This window comes from Rhincodon typus, chromosome 14 (assembly GCF_021869965.1).
Source record: "Rhincodon typus isolate 14 chromosome 14, sRhiTyp1.1, whole genome shotgun sequence".
In the NCBI taxonomy this organism is placed as follows: Eukaryota; Metazoa; Chordata; class Chondrichthyes; order Orectolobiformes; family Rhincodontidae; genus Rhincodon; species Rhincodon typus.
In genome coordinates, this window is record NC_063345.1 from 18,931,970 (window position 1) to 18,953,499 (window position 21,530).

Consider the following 21,530-nt stretch of genomic DNA (forward strand, 5'->3'; position numbering starts at 1 on the left):
TATAGGCCAATTAGCCCAACATTTATTGCTGGAAAAGTATTGGAATCAATTATCAAAGAAGTAATAACAGAACATTCGGAAAATCATAATCTAATGAAGCAGAGACAGCATGGCTTCATGAAAGTGAAAACATGTCTGACTAATTTATTAGAGGTTTTTGAGGAAGTCCCAACCAGACTGGGATAGAGGGGAACCAGCAGATGTGTTGTATTCACACTTCTAGAAGGTGTTCAACAAGATACCTCACAAAAGGTTAAGTCATAAGAGCTCACAGTGTCAGAGGTGGTATATAAATAGTGGATAGGGAATTGGCTCGTGGGCAGGAAACAGAGAATGGTAAGAAGGGTAAAACAAAGAACTGCGGATGCTGGAAATCTGAAACAATATCAGAAGTAGTTCTGACATTGTCTGTGGAGAGAAAGCAGAGTTAATATTTCAAGTTCAGTGACCCTTCATCAGTTCTGAAGAAGAGTTCTGTTCAGCCAAAATGTTAACTCTGCTTTTTCCCTACAGATGCTGCCAGACCTGCTGAGTTTCTCCAGCAATTTCTTGTTCTGAATGGGAATAAAGGGTTCCTTTTCAGGTTGGCAATCTGTGACCTGTGGGGTTCTAATGTGATCAGTGCTGGAATTGCAACTGTTTACAGTACATATTAATGATTTGGAGGAAGGATGTAAATGTACTGTAGCAAAATTTGCAGATGATACGAAAATAGGTGGAAAGGCATGTTGCGAGAGGGATACAAACAGAAAGATATTGATAGGTTAAGTAAGTGGGCAAAAAGTTAGCAAATGGAGTTCGATAATGTGGGATAATGAGAAGTTGCCCATTTTGGAAGATAGAACAAAAGAACAGTATTATTTAAATGCAGAAATAATGCAGAAAGCTGCAACATAAAGGGACATGGGGGGACTTGTGCACGAAACATAAAATACTAGCACACAGGTGCACCAGGTAATCAGGAAACCTAATGGAATGTTGGCCCTTATTTCAAGGGTGATGGAGTATAAGAGTAGCAAAATCTTACTGCAACTGTATAAGGTGCTGGTGAGACCAAATCTGGAGCAGATTTGGTCCCCCATTTTAAAAAAATGTATTATTTCATGGGAGGCAGATCAGACAATATTCACCAGGATGATCTACGGTATGAAGGTATTGTATTATGAGCAAAGAAAGATTAAACATGTTGGAACTCCACTCATTGGAATTTAGCAGAATGAGAGGTCAACTCATTAAAAGATATTGAAAGGATTCTCATGGGGTTTGACAAGGTAAATGTGATGTTTTCTCTCACTGGAGAGTCCGGGACCAGACAGTATAGTCTGAGAATAAAGGGGTGCCAATTTAAGACTGAGATGAAGAATAATTTCTTCTCCTGAAGAGCTGTGAATCTTTGGACCTCCTTGCCACAGAGTGTGGTGGGGACAGAGTTCATAGATCATAGAATCTCTACAGTGTGGAAACAGGCCCTTCAGCCCAACAAGTCCACACTGACCCTGAGTGCATCCCACCCCCACTTTAACCCACCTAATCTACACATCTCTGAATACTTGGGGCAATTTAGCATGGCCACTCCACCTAGCCTGCACACCTTTGGACTGTGGGGGGAAACTGGAGCACCTAGAGGAAACCCACACAGACACAGGGAGAATGTGCAAACTCACACAGACAGTCGCTTGAGGATGGAATTGAACCCAGGTCCCTGACACTGTGAGGCAGCAGTGCTAACCACTGAGCCACTGAGCCACTGTGCCACCCCTTATTGATCAGAAGGGAAATCCAGAGGTATGGGAAAGGGCAGAAAAGTGTAAGTGGGGAGAGTTGGATCAGACATGATCCTATTGAATGGACGAGCAGGCTCGAAGGGCTGAATGTCCGACTGCTCTTATCTCTTATGCTCTTATACTTGATGACCCCTATGGACATGATCAGTCGAAGGACTTTTTTACCCTGCTAAGACTCTATGACATTGTGAGAGGTGGTCTGTAAATGCAAGTCTTTCTGTCAAACATGCACTTCAAAATTGCTGGAATGCTTTACACACCAATTTATTTTTTTGCAGCAGTTCTTTGTTGCATCATATAGTCATGCATTGGCGAACAAGTAAGCTTCGCAAACTACGCTTTAGAGCAGGTTCTGCCTCTTGTAGCAACTTGACGTATCGAGAGTTGCCACAGTAAGGCTTCACCCCCCTCCCATGATAAATATGTTTCTTTTTCTCTCTTTTCCCCCTCGATCTTGCTGCAACTTGATCGCAACCATTCGATTCTCATGGAGCCCCCTTCGCTGATTGGGCCGCCAGCCTCCAGCTGCCTGCGCGTCCATTGGACGATTGTCCGCCTTCCTCTTGGATACAGAGACGGGCCCGTCTGATTGGTCAGCGGTGACGCGCGCGGGGCTGGGCGAGCTCTGATTGGTCGCGCTGGGCGGGGCCAGCTCGGCCAGGCCACACCCACGGACTGTGTAAGCGGGCGGCGATTGGCTGAGGGGCCGCTTTGAGTGACAGCTCGGTTCCGCCTTCCACCCCTCCGCCCCCCCCAAGGAGATTGTGTCCTGACTTGTTGGGGAGGAAGAGACCGGCTTTGCGGGACAAAGCCCCGTCTGCAGCCAGAGGGAGGGAGGGAGAAAGGAAGGAGAGAAAGAGAGAGAGAGGAGATCAGCAACATCGGGAGGACAGAAAAAGCTCAATGCAAAGAAAATGATCATCAGCATCAGTGAAGAAAACGACAGGAACCCAGAGAACATGGCAGCGGGGGAATATTTAAACCGCTGTCAGAGGATCTCCAGACAGGTAACCGTGCAAAAAAAAATGTGAACAAAAGGAATAGAGGAGACAGAGAGAGAAATGACCAACAGCAGTTCCCTGTACATTTAAATAACCCAATATCTTTCAGATTAGGGTCAGTGACAGGCTGGCCAGTAGCCACCCCTCACATTCCAGTCTGATCTATTTTATATATATTTTTTAATCTCGTCTGTTTTTGCAAATCTTTCATTTGCACTGTCGAGTCCGGCGACTTGCAGAGAGCTTCATTGAAACTTGTTTTGTCCAGTTGCATTTACGTTATTTTTCTTTTCTTGCTCCTTAATTCCCAAGTTAAACATTTGTCTTCCTCCTAATGCAGTGTTTCTTATTACCTACCTTCCTCCCCTCCCCTTTTTTTTAAAAAAACAAAAGTCGTGTTTGTGAATTTCAATCGCAACGATACAATGAAAAAAAATGTTGCATTTTCCTCTGAGTCGATAATTCCACTGAATTATGAGAAGAAGCTTTGTTGCAGGAGATTGGAAACTTTGCAAGAAAATGATTTTCTTAACAAGGTATTGTAACTGTTTTTTTTTCCTCCCTCACCTCTTCCAACCCCCCTCCCCACCTTCCAGTCGGCATTAATTATTATAAATTTGCAGAATCTTTCCTCGATTGCATTTCACCAATTAGTGATTCCAAAATGTAAAAATAGTCATTCTAAAATTACAGCACTGCAAATTCCACCGCATCGAAGTGTTAACTACTGCTCCGAGATAGCAAACATGTCTAATGTGTTGCTTATTTTAAATGTTCCAATTCCATTTTAGTTCAGGGGTACGATCCCTGTTGTAATGCAGTCGTCCAATATGAATCGATTAAAATGCAACCAGTTTGCATCATCTTTCCGATTTTATTTCACTCCTTTCACATCTTTTTTGTCTTGCTATAAAGAAAGCATTTGGCCAACATCGATGCCAATCAAAGTTGTTTTTCTCTTTCAGCCTTGCCCGCAGTATGTGTTCATCCAGGGCAGGGGGAGCTCTGGGAGAGATTTGCTTGTTTACATCATTGCTGGAATTATTCCAGACCCTTTTGTGATTTCATTTAAAGCTGCAGATCTCCCCTTTCAACCTGCCAAATTCTGCAGTTCACCCACTAACATGCTTGTGCATTCAGATTGATGTGTGAAGACAGACAAATAGATTTATTGTTGCAATACAATTGCATTTTTAAAGAAAAAAATTCCTGGAATGAAATTTAGGCTGGGGAACAGTGACATCAGTGAGACAAAGCCTTTTTTTTCCTGTGTCTGTAATCAGACTGGGGGGGAGGAAAACAAAATCACAAGTGGCAATTTAACTTAAATTCATTGGTGTCTGTAGTGTTTTATCAATATTTGGCTTTCTGCAATTGCTTTTCCTGTTTCTTGTTCATTTTGTCATCCTTTGTACTCTGACTTATCCACAATTTTTCTTGTCAAAGAAATTCAGGGTTTAAGAAATATATAGGACTGCTTTCATGTTTTTTGCGTCTCCGACATTTGGAATCCATTGAATCCATTACCTTTTTTTCAGTTGCTGCTTCTGTGTTTTAATTAAAGGCCTGGTGCAGAAATGTTAGGAACTGGGGCTGGAACAAAGCTCTATTGGAGTGCTGAAGCTCGCTGCCTGTTTACTAGCTCATGCTGATTAAGGTTGCCACCAGCCTCGTTTTATACTGGACAGTCCAGTTTTTGAGCTGTCTAGTCCAATTTCTAAACTGGAAACAGGATGCCTAAAAATCTGTTTCTTATAAAAACGTCAGTTTTTTTCACTTATTTATGTGTCTTAGGGCTTAATTATTTATTAAGGTCATTAAAGTTTTGAAGGAAGTTTCATCATAGTTACCACCCACTATACTACCTCTCAAGCAGTTCTGGACTGCAGGCTTTTCATAATCATAGCAAGTGCTTTCAGGCTTCTAGGTTTTGACCATTTCAAAAGGAGAAAAGACCAGAGGGGAAAATCAGACTTGATAATGGTGGATGGACAGTACTTTCAGACCTGGAGCCCATTGCACTAAGATTGGGGTTTGAACAGTGTTGATTGTGTTTGGAGATTAGCTGCCAAAGTTATTAGGAATGTGACGTTCTGTGGACTGAATATTGTAATTAATGGAAGCAGTTTATGCACGCCTTAGCCATCACAGAACTGCACCACTGTTGTTCTTTGACTGTCCTTTCAGAGAACCTTTTATCGTTCCAGTCCCTTTTCCCCACTGACCTCCAGTAAGTGCCTTTTAGGAAACAAATTCAGTGCCCAGTTTACTTCTGAAGGTGCTGACTCATACTACCCTGTGTTATATGGGCTCCTGAATTACCCGGTATCTGATGCAAATGAGTATTCTTTGTGTGTGAATTTTAACACTACTAGCAGGCTTTTTACACTATGGATCTCATCTTAACCAACCCCAATCTAGTCCTTGTCCAACATTCACATACACTTTGTGAACATTCCAGCAGGGTCACCAAGTGTGAATGGGAAGCATGAAATCTGGCTAATTTCTCACTGTGCCTAGCTTAATGGCACTCCTTTAGAATCCTTATGGCCATGCCAGCTGAGATCATCTAAATCAATATAAGAAGAGAACTAAATCTTGGAATTAACAGACCTATGTTGGTTAGCTGTAAAATGGGTAGTACATTTGTACACCGATCTATTGTGAGGCCTTTGGCACTAGCATCCTCATCGCTATGGCCCTGATCTGAGGGATTTGCATCACACAACCCTCTTGTGGTGTTTAAGGCTATGCTTATAGTCAATAAGATTCCCAAATCCAGATATTTCAATTATGCATTATAATTTGTCAAATGAGAATATGAGCAGCTTTTCTAAATATTTTGGTTGGGCTCTTCCTGGTCTTTTTGGTGTTAAGCTTGCCAAGATGGTAAGGAAGTACTGATCAAGTATAGCTAGCACCAAACTATCACCATGGAGCAAACACATTACTTAATCATAATTACCATTTATATTCAAGGCAAAACATTAGAAATGTACAAAGTGGAGGCTAGATGGTGTATAGAGAGATTTAGAGGACGAGTATCAAAAATTAATGGGATGAATGGCCTATTATTCAAGACTTTTTTTTACTCAATTTAATGTAAGATATGCATTGGACATTTAATGAAATAATTTAGGCAACTCAATGACTAGGAGTGACCCACCAAAGTAAGAAATTGATCCCCATCAAGGATAAATGTTGGAAAGGACCATGGGAAAGCAAATGTGCAACCATATTGTGTGAGAGAGAAGCTTCTATACACGAGTAATAGATGGAATAAAAAGGAAACAATTGTTTTTTAAAAACAATTTACCCAGTCAAAGTAGGTCAAATTACATTACTTCAAAGAGGTATAAACAGCAATACAGATAGTCAACTCAATGACCTTCAAAGTGAGCATTTAATAAAGGTTTATGAAAAATGGAAAATCTTCACAAGTGTTTGAGTGAAGTGTTGGGAAGAACTGATTGCCGGTGAAGAAAAGTGAAGCAGTGATTGGCAAGGAACACTTCTTAACCAGTACAGCTTCCAATTCTGGTAAGTTTTCTTACAAATTATTCTACCATGTAGTTCACTATCCAAAACATTCAACCATGTATAGTCCAGGTTATCACGATTTGAGAAATAGTCGAGATAGGATGTCAATATATTTATGATTGTCAACATTTGTCACCATTTCATGAAATATGATCATTTAAAACAAAAGAGGTGTGCAAGATACTAATTTTTATTAACTTAACCCTCAAATCCCATATTCAGAATTGTATATTCATTAGTCATAAGTTCATATCTACACAGGTTATCTTTATTACAGAACTCATTCACTCAGAAAACTGTGAACGTTTTGAGTATTGTGTGGAACCTCTGCTAACCCTATTGCTGCATTACCTAATTATATGACTTTATAAATGCCTGCAAATCGGCAAGGAGACAACTGGCTGAACAGAACCAGATTTGGTTGATCTCTTGACAGCACAAGTCTGCATCAGGTGGCCTAATTTGTCCAGCTGACAGATACCATTGAAGTCTTCTGATGGTCATCGTGCCTGGACTGTTGGAGAAATTCTGAATTCAATTTTGGATGATGTACAACTCCATGTAAACCCATCTTTGTATTAACATCTCTCCTCCCAGTTTTGTACATCATAAGATTTGCAACAATGATTCCTCATGACATAGTTGACCATCAACTTCTTGATGTTACTATGTAAAAGTATCCTTTATAGCTGATCTGTATTTTTCATTGAAGTTATTAAATAAATTATTGTCACTGATAGGTTTGGCCTAATTAATCAGAAAACAACTGATTTATCAAAACAAACTGGAAATGCACTGTTGGGATAAAGGGTATAAAACAGAAAGTAAGTACTCTAGGGATTTCCATTCAGTTATAATATCTATTGAAAAAGATTGTCAATTCTAACTTTCCCAGCTCCCTCAAAGGTATAATGGATAAACGCATTACTGGGTGTAGTTGCCAGTAGCTCAACAAGTCCCAGGCCAAATTTTCAGTCTGTGAGCATGATAGGCAAGGAAATGATCATCCGTACCTCAGCACTGGTGAAGAAGATGGCTGTCATTCATTGGCCCCTGATGAAATGTGACTGCAACATCCTGCAATAATCTCCATTAGAGAACTTCAGTGCTATGTGTCAGCTAGACAAATTAGGCCGCCTGATGCAGACTTGTGCTGTCAAGTGATCAACCAAAGATAGTTGAGTTTAAACTCAAATGTGAAGAATTGCCACTTTGGGTGATGTCTAAGAAGGCAGCCATTGTCTGTCTGTATACCAGAAAGAATTAGCAACTTCAAGAGAGTGGGGGAAGAGGTGCAGATCCAGGCAAGGAATCTTTCTTCAGCAAGGAGGTGCTTGTATTGTAACCAACCAAAAAAATGCTTGTACAAGGTAATTGTTGAAAAGGGAGACATGTTGCTGGAGTAGAAATCAGTAAGCTCCATCAGTACAAATTCAATAATGTCAAATCTCAAATAGTCACAATGATTTATACAACAGGAGAAAAATAGATGTTGAAATGTCTCCTGTTAGATGTTCTTCTGTGATTTGGCTGTACTTAATGAATAACCCTGAGTGTGCTAATCGTTACATTGGCATTCAATTTAAAATAATCAGTTGGGCCCATTGTCTCACTTATTTATACTTGCTAGAAGCAACACATATTAATCCTAGTGTCTGATCTTTCTATTATTAAAAGGAATATGTTCAAGCACTGCACCTATTTGGAATTACATGGAAATGTGAGGAGCTTGTATTTCCCTGTTTTATTCTTTATAGAAAATCCTCGGCCAATCACGGTTGACATGCCAACCGATCAGTAAACCTTTCTCTCCTGCAGTATAATTTGTTGGGATTGTTTGAAACTTGCCATTTGTCCTAATGAATGCAAGGGGAAAAGCCTGAGTAATATGTGTCTATTTTCCACAATTCGCAGAGTATTATTTGGATGATTATCCCAAATCCTTTGGTGACTGATTTTGAAAAGAGTCTTTATTGACACATTCCTGGCTCCTTGATGTTGGTGTTAAAATGCAAGTCAACTTGGGGCTGTTTTTTTTCAGCTGATATTGAGCCTGCGTTTGGATTCTGGCAGTATCCCTCGGTTGGGTAGTCATTGGTTGAATTGCTTATCAAATTACATAAGAGATGTTTAAATACAGCTTGACATTTTCGGTCCATTTCAAGTATTTTTTTTCCCACCTTACCTGTATCACTCTAGTGACAGCCATTTTTTAAAAGAAAAATCCATGATCATGAAGTTTTGATTTTGGTTTCTAAAGTGTTTTGACTAATGTGTTGTGTTTTTGACATGGTTCTTCATCTCTTGGCTATACGTATAAACTCACCATTCGAGTGATACTGCTTATTTGGGGAAAACTCAGCAGGTCTGGCAGCATCTGTGGAGAGAAAGCACAATTAACGTTTCAGGTCCAATGACCCTTCTTCAGATCTGTTCTGAAGAATGGTCACTAAACCTGAAACATTAACTACGTTTTCTCTCCACAGATGCTGCCAGATCTGCTGAGTTTTCCCAGCAATTTTTTTTTGTTTCGGACTTCCAGCATCTGCAGTTTTTGGTTACATTATATGTTTGGCTATATACGCTTCCTAATTATATCATATTTCATAAAGTCCATGAAGATCCTTCTATAATAGTTAATGAAATGTTTATGCAAATTCTACCTCCCAGATAGCTTTTACAGTTGTATCATTGTTTGTCAGTAAATCCAAATCATTTTGACAATCTCGGCCATTTTATAGACAGTTGAACGTATTAGGGCTGGTTTATCTAATGTTGGTCTGACGTATGAGGAGAATATTACATCTAGTCGCTGCCTGATGTGCTGAGTATTTCCAGTGTTTTGTTTTGCTTTTGTTCCATTTCTGACTGATAACTCATGGGGTAAAAAAAAACTGCAAAATAATGGCAGTTTGCCTTATCATCAGTAAAATCTGCTGCTTAATCACTGACTTAGCCACTGTTCAGGAATCCGTTAACTGCTTAATTCAGTGCATGCTGTAAGTAGTGTACTGTACACCAAAATAGAAGTAATAGGACTGAAGCAAATTGATGCATTGTTAGGGTTTTGTAACAGTGTAATTAACCCGTGTTCCCAAATTCTCAGGAATCGTTTATTGGAAATAATTTGATGTAGTGACAGATGTCCACTCTTTGATGTCTTTCGTAAATGTTGACTATTATTGTTAGCACTGAAATATCTCGTAGTGGAATGTTGGACTAATTTCCTACTTTAAGCGTACTGAGAGACCTTGTTACCAGAGACCCCCAGTAGTACAGAACAGATACTTTCTCTACCACCTTCCAGAACTATTTGTCAGGAAATAAATGCAGTCCTGTCAACCTCACAATATAAAAGAAGGCCCCTGATTTGTTTGGATGGTTATCCTGGTAAACTTGTATGATTAGTTTGTCATTTGCACAGGACAGCTGAACGCAAGTGTACTTTTGACTGTTTCTGCCTTGTCCCATGCTGTTGGAAATTCCGAAGCCACTCTGCAAGCTGGAGAGTTACCCAGGCCCCTTAACATCGGCAGATGAATCAAAAGTAAAATACTGCAGACTCTGGATGCCTGAAATTATAGAAACATATACTCATCAGGTCAGGCAGCATCTGTGGAGAGAATGTTTCCAGTAGATGACATTTCATCAGAATTCCTTCACCTGGGCTCTTTTGCATTCAGCCAACTGCCTAGTGTTTAATGTTTCTTCAGGGATCCCTTCTGCTTGCAGTAAGTCCCTGCTCAATCATAGAATCCTTAAATTGCAGAAAGTGGCCATTCACTCTGTCAAGTCCACACCGACCCTCCAAACAGCATCCCACCCAGACGCAACCCCGTAACCTCACATTTCCCATGGCTAATTCACTTGGACAATACAGGGCAATTTAGCATGGCCAATCTACTTAACCTTAACCTGCACATCTTTGGACTGTAGGAGGAAACCGGCGCACCCACAGGAAACCAACACAGACACAGGGAGTATATGCAAACTCCACACAGGCAGTTGCCCAAGGCTGGAATTGAACCTGGGTTTCTGGCGGTGAGAGGCAGCAGTGCTAACCACTGAGCCACCGTGCCGCCCAGTGCACCTTTCCTAGTGTATTTGGATCTGCCCTGTATAAGAAAATGTACATGTCAGACCTAATAAGTCAGGAGCTCTGTTACATTTAATAAGTGAACCCCTCAAGCCCCATAAGTACACCAGTGACATTAGTGAGCCAGTTAGGATTTTTACAGTATTTCTTCCATTTCCATAGCCATGTTTCTTCATACCAGTTTCACACTTTAACTGAATTTATTAAACTTAATTTTACAACTTGTTGCAGTAAGATTTGAACTCAAACTCTAGATTGTAAGTTCACACCATAATCACTACACTCTTGTTATAGTCCTGAAAGCTAGTTGATAAAGAAACCAGAAACAATCCTCACTTGCTTTGATTTATACAGAAAATCATTCAAGGTAAAATGCTCCTAGGTTGACTCATGCCCTTTATTAGTAAATGTTTCTCCAAGAACATTGAATAAAACCATTGGAAGAAGGGCAGATAGTCCAGTCTGCACAAACCCTCCAGTGCCTCTTGCCTAGACCTGTTAATGGAAGAGTCTCTTCATGCTCTTTTGAAATAACCAATAAGGCCAAACTACCAAATTTAATTACTTCAAATTAAAAGATGAACGTGCCTTAAAGGTGTCCTTGAAGGTCAAAAATCAAATATCAAAAGGAAATTTAAGATTAATTGATGTTTTGAGTGAAGATAATGCACTCTAGCACCATGCGTCCTCCCTCCTGTGGTCGCAGAAAGTCCCAACTGGGTCAGTGGGCACCACATACTCCCTTTCTAAGGACATCCAGGTGCAGAAATAATCATGGAGAAGGGGTGGAGAGTTGGATATAATGATCTGAACTGACTCTTTATATGTGCCCAAGCATCCGTCATAAATTGTACTTGATCTGTATGTTCTTGACCTTGACTGATACAATTAACAACTCTCATCGCTAAATGACCTAATGATTTGACTTTTGTTTATCTAAAGCTATGTCACTTACCACTCGACAATTAGATGAAATAAAAACATTTTTCATGAACTTCATAAAAGGGAACAATTGGAACGTAAACAAAGTGCAGTGGTGTACAGATTACATGTCGAGGGGAGATTGGAATTGGTGGTTTTGGTCCGGCATCTAGACTGAGATGATCAAGTAGGGTTTTAGGTCTTTTAGCTGGAGGTTACTTAATACGGACATAAAAATAGTAACTGGAGAAGCCTTTAACTTTACCCCCTTAAACTTGTAAAGAAATTTGAAAATCAGGCTGCAGTTGGAGAGAACAAAATATTCTTGAGTGAAGAAGGGAGTGATGACAGTAAATTTGAAAGATTGGAGCTGGTGCTGTTTGTGAGAAAGACAGTTGATATTGTTGAAAAATATGAGGATGACAAATTGAGCAGATATTGGGCTACATGAACAGAGTCACTCAGTTGGTATTGGTCTTCTCAACTAAGGAAGGATATATTTGTTTTGGCTGGAGTGCCATTGGGATGGAGAATCAAGCAAAAAATGGACAGGCGGAAGACATGATTAGCAGAGACCTCTGCATGTGAGTACATGTAAAGAAATGCTTGGAAAAGCCATGGGAGTAACATGATCATGTGGAAGATGCAAGTAGAGAGTTGAAGTGTGTGGGCAACTTGATGTGGGGGATGAAATTGGGGGAGACAGGTAACTCAGTGGGAAAGTCAAGGGTGAATCCAAGTGAGGGTTGAAATGATCACAGTTGAGGAATCAATTTGTAGAAACGTGGTTCATTAAGTCAGTGCAATTTGAGTAAAGGGCAGTACCTGGACCCCAAATGAAGGTAATGGTAATGGATGAGCAGAATCTTGAAGAATTGTAGAATGTGCAGTACATGAAGAGGCATCTGAGTCATCAAAATGGCTGGCATGTCACAGCAGATCATCACAGGTCCTTCCACTCTTCTGTACACTGGTGCCTGTTAAGTAATGAGAAATCTGAAGTTCTGGATGAAGCTACTGGAAAATAGCAAGGCTCTACCTCTTTACTGTGGTCAAGAGGACAGTGCAGTGCATTCCCATAATTTGTCATGAGTTACTCACCAGATCATTTAAGGAGAATTTCTTTTACAGGTTGATCATACATATAAAAGCTCAAATACCAGTTGTCTCGCAGTTAACCAATTACTGTCCTCTGGAATGTGAGGGTGATTGACAGTATCCAGTTGATTATAAGGTGGCACATTTAACAATGGAAAGTAGGAATTAATGTGGTCTCTGTGGCAGATTTGGTTTGAGCAATACCTGGACATCATCCAAGATTTCATTAATGATTGATTCCTAGTCTGGTACATTGTCTAGTCCGGGAGGGGTGATGGTACCTCTAAGTCACCTCCAGTTAACTCGTAAGTCAGTGTCTTAATGGGTAATGTGGTCTAAATGGACGAGCACCACAAAGCTTACTGGTTTTCTGTGCTGGTTAACTGTATAGCTTTAGCTAAGTAAACAAGCCATATCCCCAAATTCATGATAACTTGAACCACACTGCACTTGAGTATTCTACTGTACCTTTTCCAACAGTATTTACATTTCAAAATGCTTCATTGCTTGAAAAGCAGTTCAAGATTGTCGATGACTGTGAAAAACACTATGAAACTGCCTATTTTTTTTAACTTTGACTCTGTACTTGTGTTAATAGGATGTTTCTGGGGCATAAGTGCAATTAAAATTAGGCAAGCAGGATCTAATTGTAGCTGCCTCCATCTCTCTCTCCTCCCCCCCCGCCATTCACTGTAGATAAGTTTAAATAGCCTTGATTTTCATATGTGTCAGAGACCTGCAGGACAAGAAATAAACACCTCACCAAAGAAATCTCAGTTAATCAACCAGAAAAGGAAAGTTAAAAACAAAGCGTGAAATCAAAGGAGATGCCATTTGACCAGTGAAGTCCATTCTCTTGAGACCACATACAACCAAACTGTCCAACCATTTAATCTGTTGCAGGAGAAATTTTAGTATAAATGCAATGCAGAATAGCGCTATAGCACAAGGCTGAGATAACGTTGCTTGAATGTTTTACAGTCTTGTGAAACATGTATAATGTTTCCCGATATTACAACTGTGTCTACATTTCAAAAGTAATTCATTGGCTGCAAGTTACTTCTGGATGTCCAAAGGTCATGAATGATACTCTATAAATGCCAGTACTTTCTTGTGTTATTCTGCATGTAAGCCCTGATTGTCAGTACAGTGATCTCTGTACAGTGTACCATACACGGAGCAGAATGTAATGCTCTTCCCTTGTGCCATGTTTGGTGGTGTGTAGGGCATTTGACCAGGTGGGAGGTGATGGTTTTTGACCCCACCGCCTTCCTGCTTCCACCTCAATGAAGTTTGTGGCAGGAAGGTCATATGTGGCCAATTGAGTCCCTTAAGTGGGCAGCTAACGTCCACAAAGTCCTCAGCCTTTTGTTGATGGCAATAATTAGCCGAGTAAGCTTACCATATAGAACGCAACAAGCAAACACACACAAATGCACACCCCCTTCAATGCATGCTATATATTATAAAGGAATTGCAATATTTCCGTCTGAATAACATTTACATCCCACTTGGTCTTTGATTTTGTGCATTTTAGACCTCTTCAACACATTGGGCTATATTTTGGCAAAGTGTCATTTTCGTCAAATTTCATGGAAGGTTTCTCACTGCGAGGCCTTGTCAGTTTTCTTATGTATCGTTCTCAGCATGCCCCATTGGCATCCCTTTTATCCAATGCTCATTCACTTTCCTCTACTCACCGTAGCTGGAACTTCTTGCCACTGCCAGGATATACCAGGATACACCACCATCCCTTATCTGGATTCCATCTTGGAACCCCAGCCATACACCTAGTCGTGTGCTGGCTGTCGGGAATTTACCTTTCACTGTCAACGTTCTAGCACAGCAGCTGCAAACCAATACAGCTTATGGTACAGAGATGGCATAGCTTATAGTTCCTTGCACATACAAATACGCGTTCCTAAGCTTATTGCTGTTTAAGCACCGAGCCACACAACCCATCTGATATAATTTGTGTAAGTCACTTACTCTTTCTGTACATCCCCACCATCTGAGTTGTCTCCTATTGTTCAATGTGGGTCCATAACACACGGACATCTTCAGTTGCTTCAAAACATTCACTTTCATGAACGGTTACCAAAATAAACAAAAATCAAACAAACAGGAGTTACATTTGCCTCTTGGAACAAAAACTGCTTGCATGTTTGTCAAGCACAACAATTTTACAGTCAATGAGTAATCCCTGCACCCAGCTGTCCTCCACAGGAACTGGTTGTTGTTGAAGTCCTGACAGGCTTGTAGCACCCGATATTGCTGTGTTGTATGTATCAGGAGCCGTGATGTTCCTCCTGGTGAACAGCCTCAGTTTCCTACTTGGAAGCCTGTTCATACTGGCCTGGTTCGTCAGTGTCCATTAAATCCGCACTCTGCTTTCTCCAGCTGAGCAGAGCACAAACTGCTATGCCTATCATCTGCTCCACCAGCATGTTGCTGGTACATTGATGCAATGGCACCTTTTTGTTGTGTTATGAAACGGCCCTCTCAGTGCAGCATGTGGTACAGTCTATCACAGCCATCGCCTGGGGGATGCAGCGACGTTACCAAATCCCATTGCTTCAGGCTGCAGCACTGACCTCGTCACAGGGAAATGAGAGGAAGCAGCTTAATCTGGCAGAAATGACATTGTTCACTCTATGCATTCATGGATGGACGATTGAGAGATCCCACACAGGGTGCCTTGGAAGGAGGCAGTCACATGGAAGTTCAGTGTAGCTGTCAGCAGGATAGGATGGCTACCACTTCCACTCCTTCAGGCCTCAGCTCCTGCTCTAGCAGTTGGTATAGTTCTGTGACAGTGTCATGGAACGTCCAAAGCCTGCACTGTCGCTGAGCCCTGTCGTCTGGAGGAAATGGCATCAAGGGTGAAAAACTCTGGCCCTTCTGTGTGCATCCTGAGGGACCTTTCAGCTCTGTCCTCTTCTTATGGAGGTACTGGAGGCTGTTGCTGGTCCTGAGCTTGCAGACTCGTCTGTTTCTCCTCCTTTTCTCTGCACCTTCATTGCATCACAGCAACAGTGATGATAACTCGATCATACTCTTAATGAACCTGTTTGGGGGGGGCGGTAAAGAAGCAGAATAGGTCATTGTTAACTTGAGGAGTCAGCATTAACATCACGTACAAAAGAAAGCTTTAGATACTCCTCTGTACAGTGGGACACGGACCGTTCAGACAAGGGGTCAATAGAATGCCTCATCGTGGCATTCTGACAATTCAGGTTGAGAGGGAACCAGTTCTGTGTCCCTGCCCACTGAGGAGGTCTTGCATTTGTTTTGTGCTTTTGAGGCCACAAGTGCCACTTTTAAGATTGTCTGTGATTATGTTTGCTTCTCTGAGATGTCTATCTTCAATTTTTAATGACCAATAACACAGTCAACATTGCATATATTGGTCACAAGCACTCCACACACCATTTTACACTGCGTGTAATTCACATGCGTGCAATAATATCATTACAGACAATGACAACCTGCACTCTGCAAGTGCATGATTGAAACACTTGCCCCTTGAGGGGCCTGCCATCACTCAGAAGTGGAACCTGTATTTTTGGTCAGCGAGCAGCCACTGACTCTGCCCATTCCAGACATGGTCACAGCTAATTTCCATTGGTAGGTCGCACTAAGCACTTGATAGACGGTGGAAGGCACGGCAGGTTATTCTTGACACCGTGACGACTATGTTCGGTCTGGTTGTCGGGACCTCAGGCCCTGAATCTCTGAGTCCCTTCCACCTAACACCCCCTGGGCAGTTCATCTCTACTGAACCTCTACATGTTCCCACCTGTCACCTTGAACTGTGACATCAACACTCAGCTTTATCCCCAAGGCCCATTACCATAGATGGTGCATGGCAGCCTGACACTAGGCATGAACTATCGCACTCTTCCCACATTGATGCCATGATGATGGTGGCCCCTATCACCCTCAACCCCCCCACCCAGGATCCAGTGTGCTCTGATGCACTACCTGATTTCTCCCCCTTCTGTCCCCCCCCCACCCCACCAACACCTTCACTGCCCTTGCACCCTCCACGTCCCAGGTTGCTGCCTCCAATCCCAGATTTGAGTCCCCACCTCTCTACAGCGACCTCTGATACCTGTACCTGATATTCATTCTGCTGACCACCAGACAGCTCTAAGACTGACATGGGCGAACAGACTCACGACTGTGCAGACCCTTGACCGATCTCCGTGCATATCCCCCATTGATGATGTGCTAACCCCCTGACCAGTTGCAATGGACCTGCAGAACCGACTATGGGTTCATTTCCTGCGTTGTAGTGAGGTGGAACCTCCAATGCTCCAAGTGGATGTCTGAATGTGCCCAAGCCCCTGGACTGTTCAGGGTTAGTGCAGACACTGCACCTGGAGTGTTCCCTGAGATCATGGTGCTGGGTATTCGTGATGGAAGTTCAGACGAGCAAACAGCAAACTGGAGTTGCCAGCTACCTGTTCTGGGAATTCTCTTTGTCTATTTTCTCTCTGGCAAAGGAGAGTGCATATTAATGAGGTGAGATTCAGTGATAGTGGCGGTGATAGTGATAATTCCCTGTAATAGGCCTTTCACTGCTCATTAGAAAGAATCTCTTCTCCATGTCCAGAATGTAATTGGAAAATTGACTTATTGCTCCCAACATTGAGAAGGGCTTCACTGGGGTTCTCATGCGATTTCTCCCAAATTTCACACCATTCCCCATGTCATTCAGGGTCTGCAAAGATTCTGCCCATTTATTATGTAATAGTTTAGAACCATTTACACACTAGGTAAACTTGCACCTAGTGTGTGACAGTCTGAATTTATTATCTTGAAATGCTTCCAGCCTCATCACTGCAACTGATAGCCCGTAACCATCAATAATTTATGCTAGTGTTAACGCAGCTCAAAACACACACACTCTTCAGATGTAACCCAAACTGGGAGAACACTAGAGGAGCAGAGAAATTACAGAGTTAATTAAAGAAGACTTTGGCTTCAGTGTCAGTAAACACATCCCATGTAATATCTGGATACTCTGGTATTCAGATGGACAGTGTAAGATTTCAGTCAGCAGGTCACACTGAATATAGCATCGCAGTGAGTAGCCTGTGTCTGGTGCAATTCTTAAAACCAGGCATGTTTCCTTGCAGTGCCATCGCTGATCTTGCCTTTTTGAGTATCAACGAAGGGATGGGTTCATTCTCCACAGCCACGTATGGCAGTGAAATGTTTCTGTGCACCATGAGTTTGTTTCAGAGCTATATTTCTTTCTCCGGGTTCAGCCTCAGTTGGAACAGGTAGCAATAAAACAAAATTGTAGATGAATCATTCACCGAACTGCTATTTGTGGAAGAAAAGTGGAAAGGTGCTGGGGAAAGGCTTGAGTAGTGAAGAAAATCTGCCCTAAATTGGTGCTTCCTTCTGATGGCATTGCTTTGTTGCCAGATGACTGTGGTGCTCGGGGGGATTGCCACACTAGGGGAAAAGCCACACTAGTTAACCCTTCATTGCTCACGTTGGTTAGAATCCCCGAGTGCCTGAACTGCAATGAGGGGGAAAAGGTGCAGCTCAAACATATGACTACTCAGACTTCAGAATGCCTATTGTTATTTGTCTGTTGTGCAGTCTATTGTAGACTGGCTAAGAGAGATTAAACAAACAAACAAAACAAAAGAAGCTGGGCTACTTCACAAATATAAGACTTTTTTTGGATACAGAGGGAAAGCGATGCTTAGGTCAAGCCTTTCAGATCACATTCAAATAAACTAATCAGCGTGGTATCAGCTATATTAACTAAGATACTGTGCAATAATCATTCTTCTGTAGGCAAGAACATTTCTCTCTGGCCGTAGTTGAGGATTTTTAATTCTATGTTGATGTCTTTGAATTCAGCATTCAGATTAAGTAACCTGCTTATATATCTACCGCTCTGAACCTTACAGAACCTGGTGTAAATCATGACAGGTTGTATCTCACCAAAAGAATGACCTCGGTTGAACTGAAAGCGAGCAAGACTATCCCAAAATATCATTATTATGTAGTCCCAAGAACTATATCAATGTCCTTCTTGAAAATCTTCGATATTTTGGCCTCAATAGTTTCCTGTGGCAGAGAATTCCACAGGCTTGCCACAGTCTGGGTGAAGAAATTTCTCCTCATCTCTGTCCCCTTATCCTTAGACCGTGTCCCCCAGATGTAGACTCATCAAGAATACCCTTCCTGCATCTACCCTGTGTAATTCAGTTAGAATTTTATACGTTTCTTTGAAACCCTCCCATACCCCCACCGCCCACCCCTCCACAATTCTTTTAAACTCATAACAAATATAATCCTGACCGATCCAATATCTCCCTGTATGTCTGTTCCGCCACCTCTGGACGCAGCAAGACATCCTTACTCTTATACTCACATCCTCTCGTTGTGAAGGCCAACATACTAGTTTCCTTCTTCACTGCCTGCTGCATCTGCAGGCTTATTTTACGCGACTGGTGCATGAGAGGTTCCGACAGAGCCATGGCCTCAGATTGCCTTGAGTGTTAGCAGGCTACTCATTATCGTTGCAGCATGGCTGAGCATATTCTTGCCCTCCCCTTTCTACATGTACATCACCCAGGGAAGTTGCTGGATTGGTTGCAACTTGAGTGCAACAGCAGTGGTTTGGTCAGTTACACACTAACGTCCAAATCTCCGAGTTTCCCACTCCAGAGCTTCAGCATAAAATCAAGGATTATGCTGTGGTGCCATGCCGAGGGAGCACTGCACCGGTGGAGGTGCTGTTCTTCAGATGAAACTTAAACTGAGGCCTCATCGGCCTGCTCGGGTGGATATAATATGGCACTATTTCATAGTAGAGCAGCTGTGTTGTTCCTGGTATCACTGCCAATATTAATGCCTCAATCAACATCACACACAAAAAAAAATTATCAGGCTATATTTGTTGCTCATGGGAGTTTGCTCAGCTCATAATGGCTGCCAGTATTTCAAAAATTATTTTGTGGCCTGTAAAGTACTTTTGATGCATCCAAGTGGTCATTAAAAAATGCAAGTCTTTCTTTTATTTCTTGGCTTGGCTGATTTTCTGCTGTACCCTATCCAAGTGCATTGAAACCAACTGTAGCCCCAGGAGGAGGCACAAATTTGGGACTTTCTGGACAGTAAACTTATCTATCAGGCCATTGGGGAGCTTGGCTTTATATTCTTCAAGAAACTCCAGGGAAGGGATTGTTTACAACAAGAATGATTGAACAATCTAACTGATTTACAACAGAACCTGACAGCAGTATTCTCACAAGTACAGCTGTCATTTTAGCAGCACAGCACTGCTCTTTGACAATAAAACATTACAGCCTCTGGAGCAAGCACTTTTTTGAGTATGTTGGTTGAAGCTCCATGGGAGTGGGTGGGGATACGGAGCACAGGCTGCGCACATATGGACAATACACGTGAGATATAGACCTCTTGAAACCATCACTCCAAACATTTAGTTGTGTTGCAAGTCAGTCTCAGTCGTCCAGATGAAATACCACAGGTAGATCTTAGTACGTGACTACTGCACATGGACTAATATAGCCTGGTAGTCTGTTCCTTAAGAAATTCTTTGCTGAACCATCTTTGCCACAGCATATATATTAGCTTGTGGGAGGGTGTGATTTGTTGCTGCACAATTTCTCCACGTCATTTTGTGCCCCCAGCAGTCCACAAAGGAAGCTAGTGAAACAGTTCGCCTGGTTGTAGCTGTTTTTCTGTCTGTCAATGCCCCTCTGAGCTGAAATTTCCCAATGATCAGGACTCTGTATTTCCATACAAATAGTACCAAGCAATCAACCAAGATAGAAACAGGAGAATATAAACTTAAATGCTTACTAGTAAAATTGGTGCCAAGCAAGCAGTTCTCAAAAAGGAAAAAGAAACTTCCCACCTCATTTCCTTCATTGTTTCTGAGTCCACTCATTCCCTTTCCCTTGGGTGGCTCAGTGGCTCGCGTTGCTGCCTCACAGTGCCATGGACCCAGGTTTCATTCCACCCTTGGGTGACTGTTGACGTGCAGTCTGCACATTCCCCCCATGTCTGCGTGGGTTTTCTCTGGGTGCTCCGGTTCCCCGACACCCCCCCAATAGTCCAAAGATGTGCAGGCTAGGTGGATTGGCCGTGCTAAATTGCCCATGAATGTGCAATGTGCAGGATAGGTGGATTAGTTATGGGAAATGCAGGGATAGGTAGAGGGGTTGGTTCTGGGTGGGATGCTCATCGGACGGTCAGTGTGGACTCGATGGGCCGAATGGCCTACTTCCACTCTGCAGGGATTCTATCACGCTTGGCTATTTGCACCCTTGGCATCTCCTTGAAGTGGACTTGTACTCCTTGTCCTTCCCCATTACCTAGTCCTTTCTCAGTCCACATACAGTGCAAAGAAGATTTGACAATTGTTGGGAGGTGATTTGTGACCTCCTCAAGAGCCTGGTAGCTGATTACAGCCCATCCCATTGAAATCACCTCTTGATAGGATTCGCAGGAGGCTTCCTAACAGTGAAGATTGTCAACATAGATTACATCAGCAGTAAAGTCTGTTCTGTAGTTGGTGCCATCTTTTAAAATGTTTTTCCATTTGTACAAAAGCATGTGCTTTTATGTGTTTGTTGGGGTCTGCAATCGCACTGCAATACAACTGAGAATTGACACTTTTTTTTCCCTTATTTTAATCAACTGTGGCCCCGTGGGAGTTGCACCATAGCAGTGCTAGTTATGACTTGCAGTCAGAAATCTGCATTTAATGGGCAGTAAATACTGTAGAAGGACTAAAGGCACATTATTACTCCCAACCTACAAGTGCCTGTGGGATAGCTCCAGGAAAGTTGGTTGATAAATCAGCACTAAAACCTACTCTGAGGTCATCCTGTAGCCAAATCCTTCAAATCCACCTGCCTAGACCTGAAAGTGATCTGTTTGTTTGTTTCTTTTTTGTTTTGCAAATGAACTTGTTTGGAAAAATTCCAGTTTCCACACCCGAGAGAATGTGTTCACTTTTCAGCAGGGACTGAATGGGAACAGGAACTCTCTTGCAGTGCTTTTCCTTTTGCTATCCCTTGCATGTCAGAC

General features: G+C 42.1%; 1 protein-coding gene and 1 long non-coding RNA gene across 2 annotated transcripts in view; one reads left to right on the forward strand and one right to left on the reverse strand.

Moving 5' to 3' along the window:
* Window positions 1-2,540: 2,540 nt before the first annotated feature.
* Window positions 2,541-21,530, forward strand: part of LOC109936061 (sestrin-1-like) — a 53,822-nt gene continuing 34,832 nt past the window's right edge. The window contains exon 1 of the mRNA XM_020534675.2: window positions 2,541-2,791. Within this exon, the coding sequence (XP_020390264.1) occupies window positions 2,699-2,791 (93 nt within the window). The 5' untranslated portion in view covers window positions 2,541-2,698. The remainder of the gene's footprint in view (window positions 2,792-21,530) is intronic.
* Window positions 6,180-15,475, reverse strand: LOC125484874. Its single transcript, XR_007263678.1, has 3 exons — window positions 14,430-15,475; window positions 12,168-12,319; window positions 6,180-9,897 (listed from the first exon to the last, which is right to left on the reverse strand). It is a non-coding gene; the product is annotated as an uncharacterized LOC125484874 (long non-coding RNA).